The 12091-nt window shown below is 30.0% G+C and overlaps 1 protein-coding gene across 1 annotated transcript; it reads left to right on the forward strand.

Moving 5' to 3' along the window:
• LOC109328815 (protein kinase PINOID) lies at positions 6352 to 8238 on the forward strand. Its single transcript, XM_019562412.1, has 2 exons — positions 6352 to 7052; positions 7444 to 8238. Exons 1-2 carry the CDS (start codon positions 6451 to 6453, stop codon positions 8228 to 8230), a joined length of 1389 nt encoding a protein of 462 aa, XP_019417957.1. The 5' UTR covers positions 6352 to 6450; the 3' UTR covers positions 8231 to 8238.

The raw sequence follows: 12091 nt of genomic DNA on the forward strand, positions 1-12091 counted from the left end.
TTAAAATAGTCATCACATTAATTCTTACACGAGTTATTTAGTGGTCATATAGTAATATGTGAGGGACCAAATTAAAGTTCATCTTGCTTGATAGTCATTTTAAACTTTCACTTATTCAATTTAAGTGATACTATTTTTTAATTACTAATATGAAGTTTTACTCTCTTTCATTAATGAGTATATCTACTAAACAAGTTAACAAAAACTCTTATTATTTATACATTATTACTTTCTATAAGACCTTGTTTATTTAGTATAATAAAGGAAAAAGGAATGAAAAATAAAGGATACCATAAGAAAGAAAATAAACATAGGTTCAAGGTTTATAACTTGTCATGTCTGGTATCATATCCATTATCAATGATCAATGAAAAACAACAAAGACAAGTTCCTTTGTAGATTTTTGAATGTGTGGAAGCAAGAACTTGGGTTGGCCTAGAACGTGAGTGGCAGAAACAGAAAAAAGAAAAAAAATTGTGGAACAAAAAGATTCCCATGCAGACTCAATAGCTTCATTACTAGTACTAGCTTTATCTCAAGTCACTACCACGTACATTAAATTGGGGCCTATATGTCCTACCACTGTTGACAATGTTTTTTATTGTTAGGACTTGTGTCCCCAAAAAAATATAATTCAGTGCACGAGATTTTCATTTAGTGAGTTTGAGAATGGTAGATTACATAGTCTTATCCATAAATATAGATATTGTTTTTAGAATTTGAATCTATGATCTTATTATCACTGAGTAACAATCTTACTTTTGCGTCAAACTTACATCTTCTGTGTCAGAAACATGTGTCCAAAACATGCCCCAAAAAATTCTTAACCGTGAACTCTACCTCTTTAACTTTGTTCAAGCATTGGAATCTATAGATATTCATATTTGGTTGAACAATATCATTCATTGTCTATGCATCTACAGGCATTGCAAAGTCATATCACCTCTCAATTATGGTTCTTGTTTCTCAAATTATTATATTATCTGTTCATGTTTTGTTTCTGTCGACTTTGCTTTTTTTCTTCATTTTTTGTGTTGTTGTTAATGTTCATGAGGAAATTAAAATCAAATGGTGAAATGCTTGAGAGTCATAAGTTGGTTCGATGGTTAGGGAGAAGAAGTAAAGTGAATGATGTTGAAAGTTAGAGTCTCACTTAGAACAAATACTATCATACTAATATTTGCTGATAACAAAAAATGGTGAAATGCTTTGCTCTATGCACGTGAGATAACTAAGTGGGAAATGAGTTTTTTTTTTGTACTATCAAGAGTATCCATTTACCTTTTTTAGAGTAAGGAACTAATATTTTTCGTGATGTGTAGTTATCTCTCTCAACAAATGTCGTTCACAAAAATTGAAATCTTAATATTTTGATCATCCTAAGAATTTAGAAAGGTCTTACATTATTAGACTAACATTATAGTGAGGAATGAGTTTGAGTGTAAAAAAATAACTATACACTCTGAATTAGTTAAAATGTATCAGAATACTCTCACCATAAAGAAAGTTTAATTACTATAATTGTGTGACATGAAATATCATTTTTCGAATCTTGAATGTGCTTTCAACTTTTTCACTTTCTTTTCTCTCCTTATGAGCCTGCATAAAAAATAATGCATCAAAATATTTATATTGTGAGCAATGAATATACTCGATCCAAAAATGGAAAAGTATAGATGTTGAGCTTATATTTGATATTGATACTTGTATGATACAAATTCAAGAAGTATATCTATATTCATTTACTTATTTAAATATTAATTATTTGATACATTTTGAATATTTATTCGATACATTAAGATGATATCCCTAGCATCAAACAATATAATAGTTTAGTAAATATGCTTTTCAATTGCTGGTTATTATGTAAAATCAAAACTTTTTTTAAATCGTATTAGAGATATTTTGAATTGCCATCTTTCATGATCATAAACACTTGTAAATTGTGATCATCAAGTTATATATTATTGTTAACAATCAATACACCTTAATCATTATTCTGAATCAATACATCTAATTCTTTAGGGAATTGGATCATATGCACCACTTCTTGGTGTGCAGTTAACTAAAGGTTAAAATTTAGTCAATTTTTCCCTTCTGGAAACTACTTTTTATGGTTTTATTTGTTTGAAAAACTGCAATGAAATGTTTTTCATGACAAATAAAGTTTTCATTAAAAGATAGATTTCCATTTAAAATCCGTAATAAATACCTTCCAGCTAATTTATTAATTAACGAAACACTTATTTTTAATGGATGTGAATCTAGTTTTCACTATGTGTTGTCCTATGCTCTATCCATATCACATAGACCAATAAAAGTATATTATATCAATTAAAAAATTAAATATTTATTCTTTTTCTATTTTATTTTAATATTCATTAATTTGATATATAATTTAGAATAACCTATTTTAACAGTTTTTTTAACAACATGATCTATGCCTTAGAGGAAGCTTTTACCATATCACCGTTTTCCTCCCACGTGACCAAAAAATAATGTTATCATCTACTTTTTCTAGAGAACTATGTCAAATTGTCAATGTCAGAAAAGAGTCTTACCAGGTAGAAATAACTACTTAATTATTGTGACAGCTTATTATTAACTTTTATATATAAATTACTGCATTCAGTGTTTGATTGCATGAAATGTTGAAAGTTTATTTGATTCTTACTACTTATATTTGAATTTTTATGGTTAATTATCATTAAACTACTAATTGATGGTAATACGACAACTCTTTCAGATAATAGTTTAAAACTTTAAAAATCAACATCTGATAAAAAAAAAACTTTAAAAGTAATCAACACTAAATCGGGCTATCATTATTTGCTTTTATTTTTTAGATTTATAGTTTTAGTTTCTCAGAATCTTATTATTTGATCATCAAATTATAAACACTTTGATGACTTTTTTATGGCTATTATAACACTGTTTTTGACATACACATATGATATACATTGGTATTTATTTTTTGTATACAATCAGTGTAAAATTTATACACAGACACTACCTTATTTATTATTCATCGTTTTATATTTTTAAGAGTCAATGTAATAAACATAAATAATTTCTTACATACATTTCATAGATTTTCATTACATACATTTTATTTTTTTCTCATTCTTTAATCCTTTTTATATGCTCAATTCAAAAGTAAATAAATAAAAGAAGTATAAGAACTCCATAGACGTTCATTTTCTTATTCATAAAAATAATTTCTTTAATTTTTTTTTAAAAACTTCATTAACCCTAGTTTGAACATGGTGGAGACATGCAGAACAGGGTTGACCAGTGAAGGTTTTGCTGAACTCTTATACTTTTCTTTCTGTCATTCCAATCAGTAAAACGAAACAACTGCCATAAAGCTTCAAAAGCAAAACAGCTTCTGAACCCACACGCTCAGGCCTCAACCTCACCCCAAAACCACTACTTTATGAGAATCTATGTTTATACCACTCTATATATTATTTGTTATAATTGGTTAAAAAATTACTTAGTTATTAGTATTTTAACTCAGATATAAATTTTCAACTAATCATACTAAATAATATATGAAATGATATATTTTTTTGGGAAAGAAGATGTTGTATTCTATCTTGGTGCTTATTCAACTTCTCAAAGCAACCTCTTCACGTGCATTCTCATTCCTCAAAACCCAAGGAAAATAACTGAGAAACTAAGTACCCATGGACTAAGTAATAACAGTAACTATACTAACAAGTCTTCCCTGAAATCACGTGCCCATAACTATCTTTGTAACTATTAAAGAAGGTAATTTTAATGTTTTTTATATCTCAATATAGTGGAACATTTTGATTTTTCTTCTAAAATTTTCTTCATTAAATATTAAATGAATTATTAGGAGAATGAGTTTAAATTATTTAGAAATGTTCCTACCAAAATACTTTATATCGAGTGGTCACTTAATTCAATTAATTTAAATGTCAAACAATTCTTATTTTTTTAGCTATGCATGGCCTTAATTAAATGATGGTTAATTGGTAGTATTTTTTATAGCAAAAGTATTCAAATATGTTACTTTATAACATATTAGTATATTATACCAACAAAACTTTGGTATAGTAAATATAAAACTATACTAGATTTACATGTATCATACTAGGTTAAAAGGTAAATATTCGATTCTTATTAATAACACTCATTAGAAAGACGACCACACTCCAAATAAATTAGTTATTCACTCATATGGTTAGGATATATCTTTGGTTATACCAAAAATATTAAATATATCCTTTTAATATAAAAATTTGATTTTTTTTTTTAACTAGAGCCTCAAATAAGCATGTTACCGCTTACTAATGATAAATAAGTATAAATATTAAGAGATAGTAGATATAATTTTTCAAATATTCTTATTATTTTTAACTCCCAGTCCTATATTTGCATTGGAAGTGGATGATTACAAGTGGCAAATAATTTTTTTTTAACCATTTATATTTTAATTATTTTTTAATAAAATAAAAATTTATCAAATTCCATTTTCCCCTCGCGATCTAGTTTTAGATGGTCTGGAGAGGATTTGAATATCATGTTTATGCAATCTACACTTGTTGCTTAATTAGATCTCGTAGTATAGAGTAATTCAACTAATATGTTATTACATTTAGGCAATTTGTAAAAAAATGTCTTAAATAGTGACCCCATAATATATATATCCCATTCCTATATTTCTCTCACACTTTTTCAATTATTTCTTAATTTAAAAGTTGGTTCATATATAGTACATTATCTTAAAAACACATTATCCAATTTAATTTAAATATAGTATAATGTAAATATTTTATGACTGTAGTTAGTGTAGTATACTGTAATGTTAAATATCATATGATTGTGAGAAAAAATTCCTCCTGTAAGTTACAATAGTTTTTGGAATGTGTATCTGTATATACGCATTAAGAATTTTAATGAAATCATGAGAAAATTAGATATATGGATATTTAGATGATTAAAAATATATTATTTATTAATTAAAAATATTATTTTTAATTCTTCTTCAGAAATTATTATGATCAAACCATAGTCCTTTCGATTATACAATATTTGAAATCTAATTTTACTCAACCACTAGACCAATTATTTATTAATTAAAATTTATTATATTTCAATTTATACATGAACAACTAATTTTGTTTGGCTTATTTTAATACAAGAATAAATAGTTGGAAAATGGAAAAAAGAAGAATGAGACAATAAGGGCAATCTATAATGTGTACTGCTTCTTTTCTCCTAACCTTTCTAATTAAAACAAATTCAACCAACAATATATGTTTTACCAAAAGAACTATTAATCTTAATTTCTCCATTGCGTTCTGGGTAGATACAAAAAAGATGAACTATGTCAAGCAAAAATATACAAAAAAGAAAAGTATTTTATGTCCTTTCTAAATGAATAATAATTAAACAAATAAAAATCAAGCTTCTGGTATGTGTTCATGTAACTAACAAAGGTATTGTTTGAGTATTGGTGGACGACTACTAATAATTTCACTGTTTCGTAATCAACTGTCAAACTTCAAAAATATAGTTCACAAAGCAACGCTCACTTAAATTTGATTAAAATAGAGTTTGATGTGTTTTATCCAAAAATTGTCATGACCACTCCATCATTTGGAATAGGATGGAAACATTGTTCTTCACCTACAAGGTGTGTTGAGAAATTAGAGCAAGACACTTTGTATATATAACACTTATATATTTATATGAGTAGAGATTCGTTTACATTTGAGTTAAGTTACACTCAATTTTAACTGTTTATTTTCTTAAATCCAATGAACCAAATGAGTAAAACTTAAAAGTTATTTAAGATTTCTCTTTTTTTTTTCTCTCATTATTTATTTCAGTCACTATTTGGTCGGTTGGATTTAAATAAATAAATGGACTAATGTAACTTAATTTAGATGTAAATGAATTTCTAGTCTATCTATATTTATATTGTAATATATGAAGTTTATGAAAGTACCCATATAATGTGTTGGGACTAATGGTTGAAGCGGGTTCTTCTATTAGAGTGAGGAAACCCAAAATTTGACAGGATTGAGAATGATGTTCATTTTGTCAACCAAAAGAAATTTGGGATTGAGGAATGTAAAATCGGACCTTCATTTTCCAAATTGTAATAATATATAAGGAATATTTAAATTATAATAATATATAAGGAATATTTAAATTTATTGGTGTGAGACAATTTGAGACATAGTTTGATATCGAGTTTTTGAATTATTGTTTTATTTTTTACCAACATGTTTTTTTCTCTTTTACTCTGCCGTACGTGTTGAGCATAAAACCATAAATACCACACAACCACCCTCTCCACCAAAACAATACCTTACTATTCTCTCTCTTTACATTCAAACCACTGCTCCCTCAGATTCAACACCTTCATCTATATATGCCTTTTTCTTTTCCATAACTTCTTCTTTCACTACCATGTTAGAAACCAGTGGTGACCGTGATTCTTGTCTCAGCTTAGAAACCCTCAATTCCTCAACCCAACGAACTTCAATGAGCAGCGAAAGCATTTGCAGCACCAGCTTCAGTCGTCTCTCTTTTGACTTCATTCCTACTTCCCCTGACTCCAACCTTTCCATCAAACCTCACCGTTCCTCCGATTTCGCCTACTCCGCCATCCGCTCCGCCACCTTCCGCCGTAAATCAGGCCTCACCTTCCGTGACTTCCACCTCCTCCGCCGCATCGGCGCAGGTGACATCGGCACAGTCTACCTCTGCCGACTCCGCACCGCCAACGCCGATGATGATGAGTTCGATAACACCATCGACGGTGACTCCGGGTGCTTCTATGCGATGAAGGTGGTGGATAAAGAAGCTGTTGCTTTGAAGAAAAAAGCGCAGAGAGCTGAAATGGAGAGAAAGATTTTGAAGATGCTGGATCATCCTTTTCTTCCTACGCTTTACGCTGAGTTTGAAGCTTCGCATTTTTCTTGCATTGTTATGGAGTTTTGTTCTGGCGGTGATTTACACTCGCTCCGTCATAAGCACCCTCATAAACGCTTCCCTCTTAACTCTGCAAGGTAATAACACTTCAACACCAAACGACAACGTTTCGGGAACTACAATATCGTCGTTATGACTAGTTATTTTCTCACCTGTCAAACGTACACTGTTCTGAAATCTCTGTTTTTTGTGTTCACAACAATTTAAACCATGTCATAATTTTATTACCTTTTTTATATTTACTGAGCAACTGAACTTTTCTGAAACTTAGCCGCAAATTTCTATTAACGAAATGTTTTTCCTTTATTAGAATATACTAATCGGGCTTTGTTTCTCTGAGTATATGAATGATCTAATGTACATTAAAGTTTTGATTCAATTTATGTGAATGATACTTATTGGAATAATTGACCCGGAAACGATAAAAGTATTATATGATATAACTAAGAGAGGAATATTCTTGGACAGGTTTTACGCAGCTGAGGTACTGGTGGCATTAGAGTACCTTCACATGTTGGGAATCATTTACAGAGATCTGAAGCCTGAAAACGTGTTGGTCAGATCAGACGGTCACATCATGCTCTCAGATTTTGATCTCTCACTCTGTTCAGATGCAATCCCAGCCGTTGAATCACCTCACGATCTTCCTCCATTCACACCTTACACCCGCTCCAATTCCACTCCATTATTCTCATGCCTCTCCAAGCGACTCTTCCGGTCCAGAAAGGTTCAAACGGTTCAACCAAACCGGTTATTCGTTGCTGAACCGGTTGGTGCACGGTCATGTTCTTTCGTCGGAACTCATGAATACGTGTCGCCGGAAGTAGCTTCTGGTAACTCACACGGCAACGCCGTTGACTGGTGGTCCTTTGGAATCTTCATGTATGAGCTTATATACGGTCGTACTCCATTTGCAGGACCATCAAATGAAGTTACACTGCGTAACATCATAAAGAAACCTCTCACTTTCCCTACTTCTACGCCCTCAACCTCGCTTGAGCTCCACGCGCGGGACCTAATTTCAGGTTTGCTTAATAAAGACCCGAACCGCAGGCTCGGGTCGAAGCGTGGCGCTGCTGACGTCAAGAAGCATCGGTTCTTTCAAGGGCTTAACCTTGCGCTTATCAGAATGCTTGCTCCGCCGGAGGTACCGTGCCTGAGAAGGAATAAAACGACGCCGTTGATTCCTGTTACGGGGAAGAGTAATGGAAGTAGTAGTAGGTTAGTGCCAACGGCGTCGTTTGATTACTTTTGAAGATCTGAGACGGTGTCGTTCGGTTATTTTCGCGCCACGTATTGGGTCGGTGCATCTTAGATTTTATAACTGGAGGGTAACGTAGCTGTATATTCGACCTGTACTTTCTTTTTGTATCCTTTTTTAATTATAATAATATATATAGTTTAGTAATGGTATATGTTCTCACATTTTTATTTACTTTTAAATTGGCTAGTTGTATAAGATTTTGCTAGATCTCAAAAATAAACTAAAAGGTTAATGGTTCGATTTCTGAAAACAATTGAGGGACTCATAAGACAAGGGGATTGACTTAGTAATACTAATTTTTTTTCTTTTAAATTTATTTTAATTATTTTTTATGTATGATACGGCTATGAACATGTGATAAGGTAAATGAAAGACGTGGGTATACAAGGAGAACGAAATAAGAAAACATGTTATTCCTTCCCTTAACCAAATAGTTTTTGATCCTTTTGAAGGTGAAGTAACAAGTTAATATGGGCATTGGGATCATATATAATGAACATTGCCTCTTGTTTTTGTGACCACATAGGATGTGCCTTGATCGTAGGAATGGGTGCCTTTAAAAGCGGAATTTTGGATTGTCTTTCCTATAATGGAATGCTTTGGGTAAAAGATTGTGTAGAAAAATGGTGAGGTAATACTATATACATAAGATCCCTTGCTTAATACCCATTTGTTTCCGAAGTATTGAATGGTTAGCCAATACCTCTTTTACTACTATCACTCTTTCCAAACTCAAACATTCATAAAATAAATGAGAATATAATATTTATGCACTGTCAATATAAAAAAAATTTATATTTAATACATCATTCATTTGTATTACTTTTATTTAAGAGTTGTTAGTGATTAAAAATGAATAATAAATAATATAATTAGAGAATAAAAAATATTACAATTATCAATAGTTCAATACATATATCTTTTCTAGAAATCAAACATAGTATGTTATATTTAATGTAGTAGAACTTTAAAAGCCAAATGTTCCGTACATTGGTTTATGAATTTTGAAGTAAATCGATGGTATTTTAAGAATGAGACATTTAATAAGATGAAATTAATTCAAATTTTCTAGTTTTTTAAGATAGATAGATGCTAGATAATGAAATAAGCATGTAAAAATGTATTGTAACACTAAATAGATATTAAACTAATTTGTCTGTATATATTAAATTCATTTTTTAAAGAGAAAAAATGTTTATAGTAACAATGATTAATATTTTAGAGTAAATTATACTGAAACTCCTTGAGTTTTAGAGAAATTACACAAACTACCACTCACTTTTCTACATCTACACAAACCCCCTAATTTTTATACTTTCATTACACTGACCATGCATGAGAAATAAGTGTGGAGACAAGTCCAAATAATATATGAGTTGATACTTCTTTACTTTTTTGGTTTGTTAAGATATAGTATAAGAGCGATTTAACCAATATCTCTTTAGAATTGTTGATGCATTTTGTAGACCAAAAAATAATAAAGATACATTGATTTGTATATTACTTGAATTTTTTTCATAATATACCATGTTTTGTTTAACTCAGTTGCATTTATCACATTTTTTGTTTAAAAGATTACACTTATTTCTCATGCAAGGGTGATCAGTGTAATGAAAATATAAAAACTATGGGATGTTTATGTAAGTGTAAAAAAATGAGTGGTAATTTGTATAATTTCACTAAAATTCAAAAAGTGTTAGAGTAATTAACTCTAATTTTTTACACTTGACCTTGTTTTGCCAGGCGATAGATATTGCATAGGAGTAGATATATGACTTAGGATTCATCATTAAACTAATTATATTAAATAGATTGTTAAAATAAAGTGTAGCTTTTTTACTTTCTTGAGCTTCCACATCAGAAAACTAAAATCTCAAAAGCAAAAACAAAATAAAGAAGTTATTACAACATGAGCTCTGCTTCTTTTAGGCTTCTAGGTCTGTCAAGTAGACTAGAGAGGAAGCTACACATACTAAGTAACAATCTAATTATGGTTGGAATTAGTTTTTATGAAATATTCCATATTCTTGTGATTCTCATAAATAGAAAGGCTAGGGTAATTGGTGTATTGTGCCTGGCTATTTTCAATCCTACTTTATGAGTATTAGCCTTCACTAAAGGCTAAAGTAATTTATGTTTACATATTTTGAAAGGTACATAAAATTACATGTCACTTCTATTGTAATGTTTTCAACAAACATAAATACTTTATGTAAAACCATGTTCACACCTAATAAATTGTTTTTTATATCGCGGTTGCTACTTCCATGTACACAAAATACAAGAGGTCAATCAAAACTAATATGGATACCAAATATGTTTAGCAATTTTATAAACCTTTTGAATCATTTGTTGAAGATTGTCTCATTACAAAATTAGGATATACCATAAATCCTAAAAAAGTTATGGTTTAGTTAATAAAGTATAATTCTACCAACCGAGATAACCCTTATATTTTCAACAATGTTTTTCCAACACCACATATATGCCATAGAGAGAGTCATAGTATACGTCTGTATTTCTATAGATATAAAAATTAGAGCAACAAAGAATTGCATGAGTGATGAAAGCCATAATGTGTGATTCGCATAAGAAAAAATGGCAAGATTTTGACCGGGGTATGTTTTGACATGTCAAAGCATGCATTCTATAGATATAAGTAAATATGCCACTTTTATAAATGTTCTTGATGTAGTGAAGGAAAGTGTGGATTCGAGTCTTACTCATAACAAATTTTTAAAAAAACCCACAAAAATACTAACATACTATTATTTGCCGATAAAAAATATATATGATATGTGGTGTTTTAGAAAAAATGTAAAAAAGCTATAAATAAGTGAGAGATATAAATAATATGTATAATATCAAATACTATTGTTCTATCCCGGTTAAACCGGGTTGATATTCACCCAAAATATTTCCTCTCACGACAAATCTAGATCCAGGCAGGAACTACTTAGAGAAAAAGCAACTCTACTGCAATCGCCATTAATGTGTTCTTGCCAAACTCTGTCACGTTACCTATAAATTCTACCTACAACTTATTATATGTCTAATGTATGCCTAGTATACACCTACCATACCCTACCATACATGTTATGCCACAACCAACCAATAGTCAGACACCACGTCGCCACCCAAACATTACAAATAGAAGGCTCTCATACAAGAAGTATAATTAATATATCATTCTCTCATTTATTACTTGCATTCATTACTCTTATCTCTCTCATATTTACTCTCAATCATTCCCATTGAGTCTCATACTGACTTAATCGTCGGAGAACCTTTTTAGGTACCTCTCCTGACGAGTTCAAACTTCGTTCTTACCAGTTTTCAGAAGCAAACTACTCAACCAATTTCCTAATTTCAACCATATCCGTTCACCGCTAAAGAACAATGTCAAATATTTTAATGTAAGGAAGTGAAATTATATAAAAAGATGATATATTGTCCAATATAATTAGCATACAAATCTTTCTATACCAAATCATTTTCTTGTATTGTTGGAAGATTTGTATGTTAATTTTATAAGAGTATATATTATTATTATTATTATATGTGTCTGCTTTCAAATACCACTTTCTGGCTTTACATATATCTGACTATACTCATCAACTATATCATATCTCGTCTGATCTATACAGCTTTAATTCATTTTATTCAATTACCAACTGTTTTACCTGCTTTTGTAGCAAACAGATTTGTTCTCTCACTCATATTTCTATAAAGTATTCGGCGGCAAGAATCCATTCTAAATTTGTTTCTTTTTTCATAATTGTTGGTTGCAAATTTAAATAAAAAAAACTCATAATTGTTAGTTGTAATTTTCATTTTTAAAAAAATTGTTCA

Source organism: Lupinus angustifolius, chromosome LG16, assembly GCF_001865875.1.
Source record: "Lupinus angustifolius cultivar Tanjil chromosome LG16, LupAngTanjil_v1.0, whole genome shotgun sequence".
NCBI lineage: Eukaryota > Viridiplantae > Streptophyta > Magnoliopsida > Fabales > Fabaceae > Lupinus > Lupinus angustifolius.